Genomic DNA, 22,583 nt, shown 5'->3' with positions numbered 1-22,583 from the left:
GTGTCACACTGGCCTCTGCCACTGCAGGCTCGCCCCACATTCCAAGTATAACAACCGTACCCCTCCCTCCCCCGGCCTGAGTGAGCCAGAGCCCCCTAATCAGCCTCTGCTTTAACCCCCTCCTGTCCGGGCAGGAAGAGATGCCTGAGGGCGATCTACACACAGAGGTGGGGCCACAACCAAAGCTGAACCCCAGGAGCTGTGCAAACAAAGAAGAGAAACGGAAATTTCTCTGTGCAGCCTCAGGAGCAGCGGATTAAATATCCACAATCAACTTGATGTACCCTGCATCTGTGGAATATCTGAATAGACAATGAATCATCCCAAAATTGAGGAGGTGGACTTTGGGAGCAGCTGTAGACTTGGGGTTTACTGTCTGTGACTGATTTGTTACTGATTTTTATGTTTATCTTAATATAGTTTTTAATGCTTGTTATCATTGGTGGATTTGTTTATTCGTTTGGTTGCTCTCTTCTTCTTTCCTTTTATTCCCTTTGTTTTTATTATTACGTTTTTATTTTAATAATTTTTAAAAATTTATTATTTTTTTTTCTTTCTTTTCTTCTTCTCCCTTTTCTTCTGAGCCTTGTAGCTGACAGGGTCTTGGTGCTCCAGCCTGGTGTAAGGCCTGAGCCTCTGAGGTGGGAGGGTGAGTTCAGGACATTGGTCCACCAGAGACCTCCGGGCCCCACGTAATATCAATTGGCGAGAGCTCTCCCAGAGATCTCCGTCTCAACACTAAGGCCCAGCTCGACTCAACTGCTAGCAAGCTCCAGTGCTGGACGCCCCATGCCAAACAACTAGCAAGACAGGAACACAACCCCACCCATTAACAGACAGGTTGCCTAAAGGCATACTAAGTTCACAGGCACCCCAAAACATACCACCATATGTGGCCCTGTCCACCAGAAAGACAAGTTCCAGACCCACCCCCAGAACAGAGGCACCAGTCCCCTCCCCCAAGAAGCCTACATAAGCCACTGAACCAACTTCCCCCACTGGGGGCAGACACCAAAAACAACGGGAAGTACGAACCTGCAGCCTGTGAAAAGGAGACCCCCAAACACACTAAGTTAAACAAGATGAGAAGACAGAGAAATATGCAGCAGATGAAGGAGCAAAGTAAAAACCCACCAGACCAAACAAATGAAGAGGAAATGGCAGTCTACCTGAAAAAGAATTCAGAGTAATGATAGTAAAGATAATCCAAAATCTTGGAAATAGAATGGAGAAAATATAAGAAGTGTTTAACAAGAACCTAGAACTAAAGAGCAAACAAACAATGATGAACAACACAATAAATGAAATTTTAAAATCTCTAGAAGGAATCAATAGCAGAAGAACTGAGGCAGAAAGTGGATAAGTGACCTGGAAGATAAAATAGTGGAAATAACTGCCACAGCAGAATAAAGAAAAAAGAATGAAAAGAATTGAGGACAGTCCAGAGACCTCTGGGACAACATTAAACGCACCAACACTCGAATTATAGGGGTCCAAGAAGAAGAAGAGAAAAAGAAAGGCACTGGGAAAATATCTGAAGAGATTATAGTTGAAAACTTCCCTAACATGGGAAAGGAAATAGTCAATCAAGTCCAGGAAGCACAAAGAGTCCCATACAGGATAAATCCAAGAAGAAACACGCCAAGACACATATTAATCAAACTATCAAAAATTAAATACAAACAAAAAATATTAAAAGCAGCAAGGGAAAAACAACAAATAACATACAAGGGAATCCCCATGAGGTTAACAGCTGATCTTTCAGCAGAAAATCTGCAAGCCAGAAGGGAGTGGCAGGACATATTTAAAGTGATGAAGGAGAAAAACCTACAACCAAGATTACTCTGCATAGCAAGGATCTCATTCAGATTTCACAGAGAAATGAAAACCTTTACAGACAAGCAAAAGCTAAGAAAATTCAGCACCACCAAACCAGCTTTACAACAAATGCTAAAGGAACTTCTCTAGGCAGGAAACACAAGAGAAGGAAAAGACCTACAATAACAAACCCAAAACAGTTAAGAAAATGCTAACAAGAACATACATATCAATAATTACCTTAAATGTAAATGGATTAAATGCTCCAACCAAAAGACACAGACTGGCTGAATGGATACAAAAACAAGACCCACATATATTCTGTCTACAAGAGATGCACTTCAGACCTAGGGACACATACAGACTGAAAGTGAGGGGATGGAAAAAGATATTCCATGCAAATGGAAATCAGAAGAAAGCTGGAGTAGCAATTCTCATATCAGACAAAATAGACTTTAAAATAAAGACTATTACATGAGACAAAGAAGGACGCTCCATAATGATTAAGAGATCAATTCAAGAAGAAGATATAACAGTTGTAAATATTTATGCACCCAGCACAGGAGCACCTCACTACACAAGGCAAATGCTAAGAGCCATAGAAGGGGAAATCGAGAGTAACACAATCATAGTAGGGGACTTTAACACCCCAGTTTCACCAATGGGCAGAACATCCAAAATGAAAATAAATAGGGAAACACAAACTTTAAAGTACACATTAAACAAGATGGACTTAATTGATATTCATAGGACAGTCCTTCCAAAAACAACAGAATACATTTTCTTCTAAAGTGCTCATGGAACATTCTCCAGGTTAGATCGTATCTTGGGGTCACAAATCAAGCATTGGTAAATTTAAGAAAATTGAAATCATATCAAGTATCTTTTCTGAGCATAATGCTATAAGACTAGATATCAATTACAGGAAAAGAAAACTGTAAAAAATAAAAACACATGGAGGCTAAGCAATACGCTACTAAATAGCCAAGAGATAACTGAAGAAATCAAACAGGAAATCAAAAAATACATAGAAACAAATGACAATGAAAACATGGCAACCCAACACCTATGGGATGCAGCAAAAGCAGTTCTAAGAGGGAAGTTTATAGCAATACAATCCTACCTCAAGAAACAAGAAACATCTTAAATAAACAACCTAACCTTACACCTAAAACAATTAGAGAAAGAAGAACAAAAAACCCTAAAGTTAGCAGAAGGAAAGAAATCATAGAGATCAGATCAGAAATAAGTGAAAAGGAAATGAAGGAAACAATAGCAAAGATCAATAAAACTAAAAGCTGGTTCTTTGAGAAGATAAACAAAATTGACAAACCATTAGCCAGACTCATCAGGAAGAAAAGGGAGAAGACTCAGCAGAATTAGAAATTAAAAAGGAGAAGTAACAACTGACACTGCAGAAATACAAAGCATCATGAGAGATTACTACAAGCAACTCTATGCCAATAAAATGGACAACCTGGAAGAAATGGACAAATTCTTAGAAAAGCACAGCCTTCTGCGACTGAACCAGGAAAAAAATAGAATATATAAACAGACCAATCACAAGCACTGAAATTGAAATTGTGATTAAAACTCTTCCAACAGGGCTTCCCTGGTGGCCCAGTGGTTGAGAGTCTGCCTGCCGATGCAGGGGATGTGGGTTCATGCCCCGGTCCGGGAGGATCCCACGTGCCGCGGAGCTGCTGGGCCCATGAGCCATGGCCACTGAGCCTGCGCGTCCGGAGCCTGTGCTGCGCAACGGGAGAGGCCACAACAGTGAGAGGCCCATGTACCACAAAAAAAAATAAATAAAATAAATCTTCCAACAAACGAAAACCCAGGACCAGATGGCTTCACAGGAGAATTCTATCAAACATTTAGAGAAGAGCTAACAGCTATCCTTCTCAAACTCTTCCAAAATATAGCAGAGGGAGGAACACTCCCAAACTCATTCTATGAGGCCACCATCACCCTGATACCAAAAACAGAGATGTCACAAAGAAAGAAAACTACAGGCCAATATCACTGATGAACATAGATGCAAAAATTGTCAACAAAATACTAGCAGACAGAATCCAACAGCACATTAAAAGGTTCATACACCATGATCAAGTGGGTTTTATCCCAAGAATGCAAGCATTCTTCAATATACACAAATCAATCTCATTATCAAACTGAAGGATAAAAACCATATGATAATCTCAGTAGATGCAGAAAAATCTTTCGACAAAATTCAACAGCCATTTATGATCAAAACTCTCAGAACGCAGGCATAGAGGGAACCTACCTCAACATAATAAAGGCCATATATGACAGACCCACAGCCAATATCGTTCTCAATGGTAAAAAACTGAAACTGTTTCCTCTAAGATCAGGAACAAGACAAGGTCACCCACTCTCACCACTATTATTCAACATATTTTTGGAAGTTTTAGCCACAGCAATCAGAGAAGAAAAAGAAATAAAAGGAATCAAAATGGGAAAAGAAGAAGTAAAACTGTCACTTTTTGCAGATGACATGATACTATATACATAGAGAATCCTAAAGATGCCACCAGAAAACTACTAGAGCTAATCAATGAATTTGGTAAAGCAGCAGGATACAGAATTAATGCACAGGAATCTCTTGCATTCCTATACACTAATGATGAAAAACCTGAAAGAGAAATTAAAGAAACACTCCCATTTACCACTGCAACAACAACAACAAAAATACCTAGGAATAAACCTACCTAAGGAGACAAAAGACCTGTACTCAGAAGACTATAAGACACTGTGAAAGAAATTAAAGATGATACAAACAGATGGAGAGATATACTATGTTCTTGGATTGGAAGAATCAACATTGTGAAAGTGACTATACTACCCAAAGCAATGTACAGTTTCAATGCAATCCCTATCAGACCACCAATGGCATTTTTCACAGAAGTAAAACAAAAAATTTCACAATTTGTAAGGAAACACAAAAGACCCTGAATAGCCAAAGTGATCTTGAGAAAGAAAAACAGAGCTGGAGGAATCAGACTCCCTGACTTCAGACTAAACTACAAAGCTATAGTAATCAAGACAGTTCAGTACTGGCACAAAAATAGAAATACAGATCAATGTAACAGGATAGAAAGCCCAGAGCTAAACCCATGCACCTGTGGTCACCTTATCTTTGTTAAAGGTGGCAAGAATATACAGTGGAGAAACAACAACCTCTTCAATAAGTGGTGCTGAGAAAACTGCACAGATACATGTAAAAGAATGAAATTAGAATACTCCCTAACACCATATACAAAAATAAACTCAAAATGGACTGGAGACCTACATGTAAGGCCAGAAACTATCAAACTCTTAGAGGAAAACATAGGCAGAACACTCTTTGATATAAATCACAGCAAGATCCTTTTTGACCCATCTCCTAGAGAAATGGAAATAAAAACAAAAATAAACAAATGGGACCTAATGAAACTTCAAAGCTTTTGCACAGCAAAGGAAATCATAAACAAGACGAAAGAACAGACCTCAGAATGGGAGAAAATATTTGCAAATGAAGCAACTGACAAAGGATTAATCTCCAAAATTTACAAGTAGCTCATGCAGCTCAATATCAAAAAAACAAACAACCCAATCCCAAAATGGGCAGAAGATCTAAGTAGACATTTCTCCAAAGAAGATATACAGATTGCCAACAAACACATGAAAGGATGCTCGACATCACTAATCATTAGAGAAATGCAAATCAGAACTATAGTGAGGTATCACCTCACACCGGTCAGAATGGCCATCATCAAAAAATCTACAAACGATAAATGCTGGAGAGGGTGTGGAGAAAAGGGAACCGTCTTGCACTGTTGGTGGGAATGTAAATTGATACAGCCACTATGGAGAACAGTATGGAGGTTCCTTAAAAAACTACAAATAGAACTACCATAAGACCCAGCAATCCCACTGTTGGGCACATACCCTGAGAAAACCATAATTTAAAAAGAGTCATGTACCACAATGTTCATTGCAGCACTATTTACAATAGCCAGGACATGGAAGCAACCTAAATGTCCTTTGACAGATGAATGGGTAAAGAAGATGTGACCCATATACACAATGGAATATTACTCAGCCATAAAAAGGAGTAAAATTGAGTTATTTGTAGTGAGGTTGATGGAGCTAGAGTCTGTCATACAGAGAGAAGTAAGTCAGAAAGAGAAAAGCAAATACCGTATGCTAACACATATATATGGAATCTAAAAAAGAAATGGTTCTGAAGAACCTAGGGGCAGGACAGGAATAAAGATGCAGACGTAGAGAATGGACTTGAGGACACGGGGAGGGGGAAGGGTAAGCTGGGACGAAATGAGAGATTAGCACTGACATATATACACTACCAAATGTAAAATAGATAGCTAGTGGGAAGCAGCTGCATAGCACAGGGAGATCCGCTCTGTGCTTTGTGACCACTTAGGGGGTGGGATAGGGAAGATGGGAGGGGACATGGGGATATATGTATACATATAGCTGATTCACTTTGTTGTACAGCAGAAACTAACACAATAAACGTGTTACAAACATTAAAAAAAAAACTAAAATATTTGATTTATAGTCAAGAAGAAAAGAAAGAAAGAAAGAAAGACGTTCCAGTTAAAATTTATCAAAGGCAATGAATGTCAAAAATATGCCCTGGCAGGGCTGGTAGCTAAGGCCAGTACAGAGGGTATCAGCTCATGGAGAGAGAAAGAGAAGAGCAGGTTCCATCCTTCGGGTGATGGTGAGCCAGTGATGAAGACTCAGGCAGGACCTACAGCCTGTGTCCCAGGTACAGAGTAAGAAGCACCTTACATGAATGAGCTCATTTACTTATCACACCAACCTGTGAGGTGGGGACAGTTCTTTTCCCATTTTACAGATGAGGAAATTGAGGACTAGGAAGGAGAAGTCACTTCTTCAAGGTTATCCAGCTAGTACGTGGCGGGGCTGGGATTTAAACACAGGCACCGTCTGTGCTGCTGTCAACCTGTGTGATGTGCAACCTCTCAGCCAAAACTTTTAGGTAGAAAAAAAGATAATCATACTAGGTGCTAGGCCACGGAGATTCCTCTGGGCCAGGCTGTCTTAGCTGGCAGGGATTGGAGCCAAATGGCCTACATTGTCCTTTTTACCATTTTGCGGCATTTCGTTCCCTTGCTTACATTGTTCCTTCCTGGCCAGGCAACAGTGGTCTCCCATCTCACCTGCTAGGCTCCTTTTGTTTGGTTCATCAACTGGCAGCCTCACCTGTGATGCCAAGAGGGCTGTTAGCTCACTTTGTTTCTTTCCTCCCATTCCAGGTACCATATCAGTGAACAGCAGGCGCACGCCGTTCACCGCTAGTGGGGAGAGCGAGATCCTGGACCTGGAAGGGGACATGTACCTGGGCGGGCTGCCGGAGCACCGTGCTGGCCTCATCCTCCCCACTGAGCTCTGGACCGCCATGCTCAACTATGGCTACGTGGGCTGCATCCGTGACCTGTTCATTGACGGGCGCAGCAAAAACATCCGGCAGCTGGCGGAGATGCAGAATGCTGCAGGCGTCAAGTCCTCCTGTTCACGGATGAGCGCTAAGCAGTGTGACAGCTACCCCTGCAAGAACAACGCCGTGTGCAAAGATGGCTGGAACCGCTTCATCTGCGACTGCACGGGCACCGGCTACTGGGGCCGAACCTGCGAGAGGGGTGAGTAGGCCCTCGTGGTGGCACGCTGCGTCTGAGTGGGGGTGATGTGCTGCAGCTGTGTCCCTGGTTGCACCTGCCTGTGCTTCCTTTGCTACTACAGGCTCTCCCTTTGGACCTCCCTGTTCTTGCGTTCTTCTGGAGAAGATTTTTCTAGGGTTCACTCCTTTCCAGATCATACCCTTTCTAGTTCTGGATGCTTGGATTTGTTTGGCTAGGGTTGGGCTGCAGAGAGGGAAACTGTAGAGTAAATATTACCGTGATCATGCTACTTTCTTGATTAAGTGTTAGACATCTATTTGAGAAGGTGAATTCTTTTGGGATTCTGGGTGGGCTCACCAACTGGCTGTTTCCTTTGTTCATTTAACTCATGCTTTTTTTTTTTTTTTGCGATACACGGGCCTCTCTCTGTTGTGGCCTCTCCCGTTGTGGAGCACAGGCTCCGGACGCGCAGGCTCAGCGGCCATGGCTCACGGGCCCAGCCGCTCTGCGGCATGTGGGACCTTCCCGGACCGGGGCACGAACCAATGTCCCCTGCATCAGCAGGCGGACTCTCAACCACTGCGCCACCAGGGAACTCATGCTTTTTGATGCTTTCTTTCGTGCTAGCTCTTGGATTAGGCTCTAGAAATACACTGTTGAACAAAATAGCCCCAGCCCTGTTCTGTGGAGCTTGCTGCCTAGCGGAATGCTTAGCTGTTAAATAATCACAGACATGTTGAGTTTTATAAGAAGCAGTGTCATGTGTTGGTTAAGAACATGAATTCTGGGGCCAGACTCGGTGAGAGATGTAGCCCTCATGGAGTGATACAAACTTTCTCAAGATAATATCTTTGAGACTTGATTTCCTCATTTGCAAAATGGAGATAATTAGGTACCTACCTCACAGGATATTAATGAGGATCAAGTGAGTCAGTAGGTTCCTGGACTATGGAAAGCATTTAGTAAATGTTAATGATTGTTACAGTCATAATTATTGTCATCAACATCATTAAAGGAAAAGCACAGAGAAGTTTGGGAGGCCTTTGCAAGGGGACCCAACATACCGTAGAGATTCATAGAAAGCTTCTTCAAGAAAGAAATATACAGGTTGAGACTTGAAATATAAGTAAGAGTTAGCTTGGCAACGAGGTGGGAGGAAGCCGGGTGTCTTTTACATGAGGGCAACGTGTGCCAAGAGGTAAGAGACCATGGCACACCAGGACTTCCCTGGCGATCAGTGGTTGAGACTTCACCTTCCAATGCAGGGGATGCAGGTTCGATTCCTGGTCGGGGAGCTAAGATCCCACATGCCTCGCAGCCAAAAAACCAAAACATAAGCAACAGAAGCAGTATTGTAACAAATTCAATAAAGACTTTAAAAATGGTCCACATCAAGGAAAAGAAAAACTTAAAAACAAAAATCTCCTCTAAAAAAAAAAACCAAAGGAGACCATGGCACAGTTGAGGAACCAAACAAAGTCCATAACAGAATGGAGTGTGTAGTGAGGTGGGGGGAAGGGTGTGAGAGGTAGCTGAAGAGTTGGGGGACAAAGAGTGGGGGCTGACCATTTACAACAGGCCAGGATGCTGGGGGAAGCCCCTTTCTCTCTACCGCTTTAGGATCTTACACTTGCACTGAATTTACAGTTTGGGTAAAGGGCAGAGATAAAGGTAAGCAAAGAGACAACATCAAGACAAAGAGATCCTAGTCTATAAGCCACATCCAGATTGCAGCTTGGTTAATTGTTTTATATGCCAACCACACCGAATCTGGTTGGCTGTCCATGAGTTGTCAGTCTCTATTTTGTATGAAAGGATAATTTGCATAGTTATCAAGTTTTGCTGAGGGTGTAGTTATAGGGCTTTGAGGATACTGTGTGTGTAGTAGAGGTAGTTTCTGTCTACAGAAGCTTATCATTTCTTTAGCTGAGGAGTTGACACATCGATATAAGAAGCAGTAATAAAATGATACAAGGCCACAGCATGGGCTGGACCACTAGGGGGACATGGAAATTTAGTGAAGACTTTCCTGAGGAGAGGGACATGCAGGGTCACACCCTTAAAGACTACCAGTGGCCAGAATTGTCCAGGTATCAGAAGTCTGGTGATAAGGAGGGATCCTGGAACATGCTTGGATAACCAGTCAAGAATTTTCAAGGAGTCATTTTTGTGAGATCAACCATATTGCTAGTTAAAGTATATTTCAAGAGAACTGCAAACCTTCCCTACAGCTGGACCAGAAGGAGGACACAGGATATTGGAGTAAAAGAAAAGGAGCTTTTTTGGGGCTCATAGAAGTGAAATTCAGATTCACTGAATTTTCAAAGCAGCCACCCCAGAACATGAACTAAGATGGGGAGGCGGCCATCCGGCACAGAAGTGGGTCTCATTTGGCTGGCCAGTCTGTCAAGCTCCTGAACTCTTTCCAAATCTCTTTTTGGGGTAGACTATCCTGGTTGCTGGTTTGGGGAGATAGAAAAGTCATTCGACCTCTGGGATGCATGAGACCATTTTGATATAAGCCAGGAAATTGTGGATCATCCACTGTCTAGGAAGGTAGTGTAAGAACCAAAGGTCCCTTCAGGCATGTCACTTCTTTCTCCTGGGTATCTTTCCAACTCAAGGGAATGCAGCAGGGACTGGAGACCGCTGAGCAAGGTGTCCCTGAGATCAACTGTTCCAAGGGCAAATCAATGGGAGTTGGTCCAAGATTTGCCAAGTACAGTGAAGGTCACTGCACCTTTTACGCTGTCACTTGCTGACTAGTCATTAAAAGGCAGCTGATTGGGGATATATGAGGGACAATTATTCCTGGTACAGTGCAGCCAAGAATCATCCATTGTGGCCAAATGAGAAGGAGCCTGGCAAATTTAAGACATTTAATCTACATGTCGCTCAAATCCCAGATGGTTCAACTGATTGTTTTGTTCCCCCGCTAATTGTTTTCTGGCCCTGTATTGTTCCTGACACCATGTTCAGAATGGATCAGTGGAGTGTAAAAATGATAGGACTCTACTTTGCTGGCAAAGAAAACTGTTTCCCTATGACACTGTTTTTCTTTATTGAAACTGATTCGTCAGTGGAGATGGTTTTGACTTTTGTTCATTTTTCATACATGCAGCAGGCATTTATTGAAACCCTAATTTGTTCCAGGCACTGTATTAGATGCTGGCAATGCAAAAAAAAAAAACCCAAAAAACGGACACAGCTTCTGGTTTTGATCAAGGGGTGTATAGTCCTACTGGACAAGGAAAGGTGGGAACTGTGCTAATGTTTGGTAGATGTCATGCCTGATCTTTTAGGGGAATAGCAGGGCAGACAGATGGGAGAGGCCATGCCTACATGGGTGAGTGATGGTTGGGAAAAGGGGACCTGAGGTTTCTTAGATTTTCTTGTCTGCTATTAATAATAAAACTATGGCCTCTCTTTACCTCCGACCCTCAGTGTCCATTATAGGCACTTCTGAAGAGTGGTAAAGGAAGAGCATTAACATTCTTTATGCAAGAGCATGATCCCCTTTGTCAAGGAATGCTGCCCCACGCACCATAACACCATCAGCAAGTTCACTCAATTTACCATTCTCTAATTTTTTTCTAGAAGCATTAACCCTAAGCCCACTAAGTGACACTTAGTGGGGACCAAGTGTCAATAGGCAAGGCTATGGATTTAATTTATTTGTGGACTATCGAACTTCAATTTGAGGCCACTGCAGATTCTACCCCCTTCCCTAGATGGCTTTTCCTGAATGTATGCCATCATTTGTTTAGCAAGAAATAAAATAGGACTCAGCACAGGTTCATCCCTATGACAAAAATAAACGACACTATAGCACTTAGAGTCAGGATGGCTTAGTGGTTAATGGCGTGAATTTTAGTCAGATGTACCTTGGTTCCTGAGTTGGTTCTGTCAGTAGCTAGGTAATATACAACAAATTTTTTATTTTGTCCAAGTCTTAGTTTCCTTATCTGTAAAATGGGGACACTGATAATTACTAGGTAAGGTTCCCTTGGTTGCAAGCTACAGAATTGACAATGACTAACAGAGTAAAGGAAGAAGACATATTGCATGATTACCTAGAGAGTTATTGATCAAATAACGATCTCACCAATTACATCTTGAAAAGGGAAGCAGAACAACTCTGGGGATCCCAAGGCACTGTGATTGAAGTGATGCATCTCTCTTGACCTACGGGTTCTGGAGTTTTCCATTCACAGTTTACATTTTCCAGAAAGAGAGCCCAATTGGCCCAGTTTAGTTCATCTGTCTGTTCTTCTACAATCAGCTCTGTCCAGGTGGGCAGTCACCTAGAATAGATATGAAGGATCACCTAATATGTAAATATATAATCTTACTGAACCATTTCCTTAGTGTTCCTCCATGGTGAAGCTTGGGGTGCCCTGATCCATAAGGCCATGTCCTGTTATAGATGCCCAGCCACATGGACTACTTCCGTGTGCTAAACAAAAATATTTCCTGGGGTCATGGATATTGGATGCCTTTGAGAATATTAAATTGTAGAACTAAGAAAATGTGATACAGAGGGTAGATCTGCCCTTCTCACTGGTCCCCGGGATTCCATTTATCTGACATAAACACCAGCTGAAAACCAAGAATGCAGATATTATGGGTTCTCTCAAATGACCCTGTTCCGGCAGGAAAGGCTTGCAGGCAGCAGCTGCTCGGGGGCTGTGCTTTCAGCCAGCCCCTCTGGTGGCTGCTGTGTGCTCCTGGGGCAGCAGTACGTCCTGCTGGGGAGGGTGAGACACTGACTTTAGAGGAGGCTAGAGTGTGTCATTTGGATGCCACATGGAAATCAAGACATCAGGACGTAGCAGGCCTGGCAGATTCAGTTGATGTTACCTGTACCTAATCCGCATTTCAGCAAGGGAGCAATTGGAAGCCCTGAAAAGTTAATCTCACTTTCCCTTGGAGCAGCTGTAGAATGGTTAAAATGCATGGATCCTGACTCCTAATCCACTGTACTTTCCATGACGTTGAGTAGCCTTTCCTCCTCTTATATATGAAAGGGGTTGGATTATAAGGTCATTGAAGGAAAAACAGTGCATTAGGTATTTTTGTTTTCCCACAGTCTCCAGCACTGTGCTGTACACATACTACGAGGTTATTAAATGTTGGAGGAAGGGTCCCAGTCCTCTGTCCTGGGTCTCCTCCTGGTCTGCACGTTGCCCTTTGTGCCCTCATCCACTGCCATGGTGTCAAAGGTTATCTATATGTCAGTGACTCCCAAATCAGTCTCTCTAGCCTCGAACTCTCTCTGGAGCCCCAGATTTCTATATCCAGTTGTCTGCTTGACGTCTTCATTTGGATATCTGATAGATATCTTAATCATAACATTGAAAAATAGAAATCTTCAGTGCCTCCTCCCTGCCTTAGACTTTTTTTTTCTTTTCTTTTTTTTTTTTTACTTTTAGTTTTTCCCATCTCAGTAAATGGCATCACCATTGTCCTTGGCATTTTCCTCGAGTTTTCTTCTCCCGTCTCATTCAGTCTGTCTCAGCAAGTTCCTGTCGTCTCCTCATCTAAACCCATCCTGCATCTGTCCACTTCTCTCCCTCTCCACTGCTATCATCCTAGGTCAACCTACATCGATCTCTTCTTTGGAAAACTAGGTAGCATGTCATACGTTAGGAAAAGCTCAAATTCATTTTGCGCCTTCCTCAGAGTATTGAAGTGAGATTATTAAAATGTTTAAATATTCAACACATTCTTACGTAGCTTTAGTTTCAGTGGCTTTTGGTCCCTCAAATTGCAGGAAATGAAGCTATGATACTTCTTTGGAATTAACTTCAACATTCACATTTCCATCCCTTTTCTCTGTACCAAGCTTGGTGAGCTCAGTTGTGAGGATACAAATTTGTAGAAGCCATAGTTTCAATTCTTGAGCTCACAGTCTAATAATCTGCAAATTGTAATGCAATCTACCAAGGGCAATGATCCAGGAATATCATAGGAAAGAATGAGATAAAAATTAGAAAGCAAATTATGTCCAACATGATATACCACTTTATAACCAGTTCTGGATCTACTGGGGTCTGCTCAGACTGACTCACTGGTGTGGGAACAAAAGAAACCCTGGCTTCCAGGGTCAAATATAAAAATGCATGTTGCTTTCCCTTGTTCCCGTGCCATTGAGGCTCTGCTCTTATTCCCCTAGGAACATCCAGGCCCTTTATTTAGATATGTGACCTTGAGATTCTTACTGGGATCCTCTGGCCTCTCTGTTCTGCAAAAACAAAATGAGGCAATTGGGTTTCATGCTCTCTCAGGGCCCATCCAGTTATAAAACTCTGTGATTCTCAAATGTCATCAGCTTGGCAGTGGCGTCCCTTATCCTGAGTAGAGGGGTAAAGGTGAGTGAAAGGCAGGGCAGGGATGCTAGTCCTTGTTTCTTGCGGTCTGCAGTACCGTCTGGGTTAGGAGGCTCAGTTTAGTCATATCAGCACTGCGATGAAGTTGTCACGTCTCTTGATTCATTCATCTAAACATACGAATACCTTGATATGCTGGGAATACTTCAGGTCCATGACTTAAAAGTTTTAATTGCTGGATTAATGAGTAGAGCCTTGGATTTCTTAAGATCATTAAAAGACTGTCTCTTTTCCAGTCCATTGTTTACCCCCTTTCAAGGGTAAATACATGTATTAGAGAAAGAGGGCCCCCCAAGAAATACATAATTCATCAACATCAACCAACATGTCCCCATTTTTTCTTATCCATTGGTGCTTTTTAAATTTTTCTTTTATATTGCAGTATAGTTGATTAACAATGTTATGTTAGTTTCAGGTGTACAGCAAAGTGAGTCAGTTGTACACATACACATATCCATTCTTTTTCAAATTCTTTTCCCATTTAGGTTATTACAGCGTATTGAGCAGAGTTCCCTGTGCTATACAGTAGGTCCTTGTTGGTTATCTCTTTTAAATATAGCAGTGTGTATATGTCATTCCCAAGCTCCCAATCTATCCCTCCCCTCCCACACTTCCCCCCGGTAACCACAAGTTCCTTCTCTAAGTCTGTGAGTCTGTGTCTGTTTTGTAAATAAATTCATTTGTATCATTTTTTAAGATTCCTCATATAAGCAATATCATATGATATTTGTCTTCCTCTGTATGACTTACTTTACTTAGTATGATAATCTCCAGGTCCATCTATGTTGCTGCAAATGGCATTATTTCATTCTTTTTAATGGCTGAGTAATATTCCATTGTATATATGTACCACATCTTTTTTTAAAAAGATTTTTATTGGAGTATAGTTGCTTTACAATGTTGTGTTAGTTTCTGCTGTACAGCAAAGTGAATCAGTTATACGTATACATGTATCCCCTCTTTTTTGGATTTCCTTCACATTTAGGTCACCACAGAGCACTGAGTAGAGTTTCCTGTGCTATACAGTAGGTTCTCATTAGTTATCTGTTTTATACACAGTAGTGTATATATGTCAGTCCCAATCTCCCCATTCATCCCACCCTGCCACCTCCTTGGTATCCATAAGTTTGTTCTCTACATCTTTGTCTGTATTTCTGCTTTGCAAATAAGTTCATCTGTACTATTTTTCTAGATTCCACATATAAATGATATTACATGATATTTGATTTTCTCTTTCTGACTTACTTCACTCTGACAGTCTCTAGGTCTGTCCATGTCTCTGCAAATGGCACTATTTTTCATGTCTGAGTAATATTCCATTGTATATATGTACCACATCTTTATCCATTCCTCTGCTGATGGACATATAGGTTGCTTCCATGTCTTGGCTATTGTAAATAGTGCTGCAATGAACATTGGGGTGCATGTCCCCTTTGAACCATGTTTATCTCCAAATATATGCCCAGGAATGGGATAGCTGGATCATATGGTAGCTTTGTTTTTAGTTTCTTAAGGAAGCTCTGTACTGTTCTCCATAGTGGCTGTACCAATTTACATTCCCACCAGCAGTGTAGGAGGGTTCCCTTTTCTCCACACCCTCTCCAGCATTTATTGTTTGTAGACTTTTGATGATGGCTGTTCCGACTGGTGTGAGGTGATACCTCATTGTAGTTTTGATTTGCACTTCTCTAATAATTAGTGATGTTGAGCATCTTTTCATGTGCCTCTTGGCCATCTGTATGTCTTCTTTGGAGAAATGTCAGTTTAGGTCTTCTGCCCATTTTTTAATTGTGTTAAGACACACAGCTATATCCCTGGTGATGACCGTAGCGTTGCTCAGATTCAGCCTCTTCTTGTTTCTCTTCCTGTTCTCCTTTCCACAGGCCCAGGATTGTATGATCCCAGGAAATTGTCTTATAATCCATGAACCCTTCCTAAGTGTTATTCTGCCAGGTTGGGGTCTGAGATACCCCTGATCACAGCTTCTCCTGATGGTCTAAAGAAGAGAGTAAGGGAGGAAGATTCTAGTCGTTTGAGAAGCTTGAAGCTCCAGGGGTCTCAGAAGGACAGGCTGGGGACTTTGGCGATCTTTGGAAAATCTACAGCTAGGCCTGTGTTTAGCCTGAGAATGTGAAGGTCAGCACTTTGAGGCAGAGCGTGACAGCTGCTTAGAACTGTGGCACACCTGCTGTTGGCTGTGATTCTGTCAAATGCAGAGACATGGTGGCCGTTTATATTACTGCTTTGTACCTTTATTACTGCCTTTGCTAAAGGCTGCTTAACTGCCAGCAGACGTCTGCCCATTATAGATGCAATAAACTGAGATGCTGCTAAATTATGAGAAACAAGTGCTTCAAAATGCAACACAAGGGGATTGTCATAGCATTTTTTAGCTGCATCTTGGGTCTTTTCACAGATAGATGAATCCTTCCTTGCTCCAGTCTAGATTAAGAGGAAAGGAAAGTTAACTTTTTTGAGAGAAATTATATGCCTGCTTTGTATTCTTAATATACACTGGGCCATTTAACCCTCACATCCATTCTTCAGGCTGCGTAATCTTAGCCTCATTTCCTAGATGAAGAAAATAAGGCCCCAAGTCATTCATTCCAAAGCACCTGTTGAGTACTGTGTGCCAGCGGCCGCTTTGATCCTTCGAGATACAATAGAATTGATTGTGATGTTCCTCATAAACATATCAATATATTCTGATACCTGAGAAAAGGACATAAATGCGAGGAGAAATATCATGGACAGTGTCAGAGATTGGGTGACACTAGAGCTGAGGCTTGGTGGAGTAGCAGGAATCTCCCAGGAAGACCAGGCAGGGAAAAGTATTTCAAGCAGAAGGAACAGATATGCAAAGATGACTTCTGTAAACAGGAAGTTTTCCTCGTGGATGGTATCTAAGTCTTAAATTTGAGGGGATGTTTTAGAAGGTGTGGCTGAAGAAGTGGTAGGGTCAGTTGTGAGGCGCCTTGTTTGTTCTCCCCAGAAGTTTGGACCTTACCAAACTCGTAAGGGGGCATGCCAGTTTTAGCAATGGGATAACAAAGTCAAATCCCTCTGGCAAGGGATGATTGGCACGTGGGAGACAGTAGGCCAAGAGACCAGTGTGCGTTAGTTCAGTTTGCATTTATATTAATTCAGGGTGGGAAATAAGAGTCCTAACTGTGATAGGGAGAATGGAGGTCGAGTTCTGGGGACACATCCAATAGATATTTAAGGGGTAATGTTGATAGGATTTACTAACCAGTGGTACACAGCTAGAGAGTGGCCGAGACTGGATTAGAATAAGGGTTTGGTCGTAGAAGCCCCTTGTTTCTTCCCTGTGCCACTCAAGCATCTCAGATCAGTTGGAGAGTCTTGGGAGGAGTGGGGAAGAGTGAGGTAGCGATTAAGGGGATATAGCTAGGAGTCGCCTATATATACTGGTCTCACTCTGAACATATGTGACTTCTCTCTCTGTGCCTCAGTTTCCGTATTTACCACTGAGAATATCAACAGTGGTTGCTTAATTGGCTTTTTGTGAGCCTCTTTTTTATAGAGTCAAAGTGTATGTTGTGTTCACAGAGACCATAAGCCAGCATGTCCCTTTCTGAAGCTAGAATTCTGCAATTCAAGAATGAAAAAATTCTCAGACTGGTGTTTTTTTTATTCAGTTTTTTCTTGTGTTGTAGAAATGACCTAGATATGATTTCTGTGTTTAAGTATATGATATAGGCTAGAACTTAACAGGGGGAAGGAAGGTTGCACCAGAAGGGAACATACCAAAGCATGCTTTTCTCCATACTTCACGTGGTTTGTATTTGGAATCAAGACATGACTACTGTAATCCCAGATTTTGAAGAATTATGCTAAAATGGTCTGTTGTTACTGTGATTATCTCAACCAAGCTTTGCATGTATTTGGTGGAAAAATGAATTGTTTCTCTTTCTCTTGTAAAAGTGGCCATATTTGAAATTAAGCTAAAAGATTCTTTCCTTATAGGTAGGAAAAATCGTATTTTTAGTTTCTCTGTATTCTGGTCTCCCATTAGGACTTCACATCAATGACACCCAATGCTGGGGATTGTGTGCGTGTGAGTGATAGAGCACACGTGTAGTTTCCCTCTAGTTTCTGAGATGTTTTGCTGTTCTGTTTTTAATATCATCAGAGATTATTTAAGGAAGAGAAACGCAAACATGTAACAGTCATGAATAGAAGGGCCAAACTGAAACCTAGACCTGGATTGATCCAAAGAAAACCAGATGAGTGTAAAGCGCTGTAGAATTATTTGTCTCGCCAGAGGCCCAGATACCATCTCGCACAACCCCCCTACCCCCAGTTCTAGATCAGGAAGCTGAAGGCTCCAGGTAGGAAATAAGTTGCCCAAAGAATAGAATATAGTGTTTCTAGCCCCTCCTTTTGGTTCTCCTATCATTGGATTTTTCAAAGAAATCCGAAGATACTGCAGGGGCAGTATTTGTGCATATTTTATGAAGATGTATGTTTATGTCCCCATGGATTACTGAGCAGTACAATCATGCATTGTAACAAAGGTATTTGGTTAGTCTCCAGTCTTATTCTTGTTGGTAAATTTATTTAGAATGTTGGCAATTGATTTAGAGAAAAGAAATATGAAGGGAAAAGACATGTGTACATGTCTCTTATTTCATCAACAATCTCATATTACCCCATATGACAAATAAATCCAGCCCAACAGAGAGAATTTTGGAGTGACAAGTGCATTTGGTACTTGGGGCCGGGAACTCTGGGTATATAGCTCTCAAAAGGTCCCCTTCTATGGAATATTGGCCAGCTATGTCCCTGGCAAGGAAATGCAAGGTTTCTTGGAGATCACTTCATGCTTCTTAGCATGTTGAACCTTTACAGCAAGGCATTCTCATCAAAATGACAAACCCCCACAGAGCCTTCTGAGAGGCCAGTTAATCAGAAACCTTATGAAATCTGTGGGGTTAGCACGCTCCCCATCTTTTTTCCTCCAGGGGAAGAAAGCCCTGTGTCTTTCAGATTTCAGTCTTCTCTGCAAACCCCTTGTCTGCAGCTTCCTGCTGTGACCCACAGATATTAGAGTATTGTTTTCCTGTGGTCTCCCAGGGCCACATACTGACACCAGCTAAGGCTAGTACATTTTTAATCTCCATCAGCGACATTGTAAGGAAAGATGACTGCTCTGATGTTTGCTTACTTGAATTCTCCCTACTCCAGAAGTCTTCAGACCCCCAGAAAGGATCTGAAGATAGTGGCTCACTCTTAATGTCACCGCATATGGTGGCAGGCGGTTGCTGACAGGGACCTCAACTCCAGCTGGCTGTCTCTGCTCCCTTTGCCCCATTTCTCAGGCTGTAATGAAACTTATTTCACAAGCATCCCAGCTTCTCCAGATACTGTAAGATGGAGCCTCCTGTGGAAATCCACAAAGTCAGGTCTATGTTGAGAGCAGAAGTAGAAAGAGAAAAGATCGATGAGTAAAAGTCAGGTAGCTGTACAGGTGATAAAAACATTGATTGGGATGAGGGTGGGGGTGACTCTATCAGAATTTAGATTCATATTTAGTTGGAAAAGACCTCTGAGGTTTTCGAGTGTGACCTAACATCTGATGCATGAACACCCTTGACAAAATCTCTGAAATGCTGTATGGACTCTATGGGAACATTTTCTGTTTCCATATGCTGCGCTAAGTGCACAGCAGTGGGTAGCTTAATCATTGCGATAACTGTGTGAGTAGGTGCTATTTCATTCTCAATTTACATCTGAGGAATGGAGGTCACGGCTACATTAAATAACTTGCCTAAGGTCACTGAGTTCTTCTGGACCTTTCACTCCAGAGCCTACTCTTCTGTGATCAATATATTCTACTGCTCACAGTGACAGGGGAGCTCACTCTTCAAGAAGCTGCTGTTTCAGTTTTGGAGAGCACCAAATACAGACATACCCCGGAGATATTGCAGGTTTGGTTCCAGACCACCTCAATAAAGTAAGTATCACAGTAAAGTGAGTCACATGAAGTTTTTGGTTTTCCAGTGCATATGAAAGCTATGTTTATGTTATACTGTAGTCTATTAAGTGTGCAATAGCATTATGTCTAAACAATGTGTGTACCTTCATTTAAAAATACTTTATTGCTAAAAAAATGCTACCCGTCATCTGGGCCTTTAGTGAGTTGTCATCTTTTTGCTGGTGGAAGGTTGGAAATATTGCAAGAATGACCAAAATGTGACACAGAGACACAAAGTGAGCAAATGCCATCGGAAGAATGGGGCTGATAGTCTTCTCGTTCAACACAGGGTTGCCACAGACCTTCAATTTGTAAAACACACAATATCGGCTAAGCACAATAAAGCAAAGTGCAATAAAATTAGGTATACCTTTATTCTGAATATCTCCCGTTTACTGTAAACTGAAGTCTCTCTTCTTCTAATATCTTTCTTTTGATCTTGGTTCTGGCTTTGGGAACTATACAGGATTTAATCCCTCAATTAATATTTACTTGGTACTTACTGCGCCTTGGGCACCTGGGATATATAGAACTATCAAACCTAAACGCTCTTCTGTAGTAGACCTTTAGGTAGTTAAAGAGGTCTGTCATTTTTCCACTGAAAGGTTGTCAGTCATTCTCAGGATAAACTATTAGTTTCTTCAAGTAGTCCTCATCTATTGTGGTCTTGAGTTCCTCCATCATCCAGTAGTCATTGAGGGAATGAAGGAGGGTGAGGAGGGGCTGTGTATTCACTGAATGCAAGGATGGCTTCCAGGACCAGGGAACTTTGTGGCTCTGCCCCTTTAAGCAGCAGGCATTTGTTACTAATGCTATAACCCATATGATCACTGGACATTGTAACGTCATATGGACTATGGATTTGTGAGGCCAGTGGGATTCACTGGTGTATTTCTGAGAGGTGATTGCTAGTTGTATATCCTGAAAACAAAATATCTTGAGCCCACAATAGGCAGCATCACATTTATTTCCTAATCTTATTGCTCAAAATAGTCCTAGACTGAGTGTGGTTAAATCACATATTTCAAAAGCAAGGCTACATTTATCTTTGGCCTTAGGAATATCTCAGGGTATCATTTGACAAGGAAACCATGGCTTTGACAAATATCAGCTGATATAGAATCATTGAATGCTGGAGTTGGTCAGAAACATAAAAATCATATATTCTGGTGCTGATAAGTTACAAAGGAAGAACTGAGGTTCGGATGGTTATGTATTACACAGGTGGTCCAAAGTCATACAGGTAGTCATGGTGGGACTCGTATCTCAATATTTTGAAACCTGGACCATAGCTCTCGATCCTAAAGCAATGTCAGGAGGTGCTCTGGCTTTGTGCCTTTCGGGTGGTCTTCCTGTGTAGCTGACAGTTAGATCCTTGTGCAACGCAGCTCCGAACCTTTCTGCACAAGATCAATGGGTCCTTGTGATTTTTTTTTTTTTACATGTAATAGTCCCTTTATTTACTGCAAATAGACTAGGCAATTAATTCAGTTAGCAGCTTATGGCCTGGGAAATCTCATTACCCAAACCTTACATTATCAACACATCTGTTTAAAAAGAGATGCTTAAAGAACTGGTCTGAATATTCAGATTTCTGGTCATCTCCAAGAATAGGGGAACTACTGAAAGGCAACTGTGGAGAGAGTGTAGGGTCGTACCAAGGTTATCAAACCCACTGAAATGCACACCTCAGGAGGTATAAAAAGGGAATTCACATTTACTGAGTACCTGTTATATGCCAGGTATAACTTGATGTTTAAGATGCAGGAGCTCTGGTGTGGAACAGAGCCGGATATGAATGCTAATTCCATCACTGATTATTATATGATCTTGGGTGTGTTTTTAACTTCTCTGAACCTCAGCTTTCTGATCTATAAAACAAACTCCTTGGGGTTGTTGTGAGGCTTAAATAAGATGATTATGTAAAAATCTTAGCACAGCGCCTGTAACTTTGTGTTTAATACCTGGAGGAGTATTAGTCTCTCATTTAAATTTAGAACAAGCTTATAAAGTTTGAGGTATCATTCATATCTTTTAATTAAACCAAGGCTCAGAAAGATGAAATAACTTGTCATAGTCACAACGTTAGTGAATACTGGAGGTAGCATTTGTAAAACCCAGTCCATCAGATTTTCTGTTATGCTTTGCCATTCCTTAAAATGGGAGGTCTTGGAGGTGGGATCTGGTATCACATGAGGGAAAAAGAGCTGTGGGGAAATGGAGAGATCCTTGTTTATCTTCCAACCCTGTCTGTTCTCTGCTTCAGGACTTTCAGGGGTGAATCTCAGGAATAAGCAGTGCTAGAAGCTGTGCATTTGAAGTAAATTCAGGATTTAGAAGAGTGATCAGCATCTTCCACATCCTCTTGCCTACATTCTTGATTCCTAAGTAAAGGAGAGGAACTCTTAAGTTTCCATGGGGCTGCTCCAGAAAAGCACAAAATCTATACAGCTTGGGCTGGTGAGATAGACTTTGCCCTATCACAGTTTATCCAGGGCCGCCATGTACCCAAACTCACACCTACGTTCATACCCACATGTACACACAGACATACCACATGCTTCAGCCATAAACCTGGACCTCTCTGTATTTTGTTTTGCTTATCTGTCTCCTGCCATCAAGCATATATCAAGTATCCCACTGCCAAGGATAGAAAAGCAGTTCACTCCGTGTTTGCGGAGGGAGAAAATGAAAGGCTGAATGAAA

The 22,583-nt window shown here is 41.7% G+C and overlaps 1 protein-coding gene across 3 annotated transcripts in view; it reads left to right on the top strand.

Moving 5' to 3' along the window:
- The window catches only part of NRXN3 (neurexin 3), a 1,615,508-nt gene that overhangs the window by 484,709 nt on the left and 1,108,216 nt on the right, over window positions 1-22,583 (top strand). For all 3 annotated transcript variants that reach the window (XM_060004108.1, XM_060004110.1, XM_069540412.1), the window contains one exon: window positions 7,128-7,511. In XM_060004108.1, coding sequence (XP_059860091.1) covers window positions 7,128-7,511 — 384 coding nt within the window. The remainder of the gene's footprint in view (window positions 1-7,127; window positions 7,512-22,583) is intronic.

This window comes from Delphinus delphis, chromosome 2, assembly GCF_949987515.2.
Source record: "Delphinus delphis chromosome 2, mDelDel1.2, whole genome shotgun sequence".
Taxonomy (NCBI): domain Eukaryota; kingdom Metazoa; phylum Chordata; class Mammalia; order Artiodactyla; family Delphinidae; genus Delphinus; species Delphinus delphis.
This window is presented reverse-complemented; position numbering and strand designations above follow the sequence as displayed.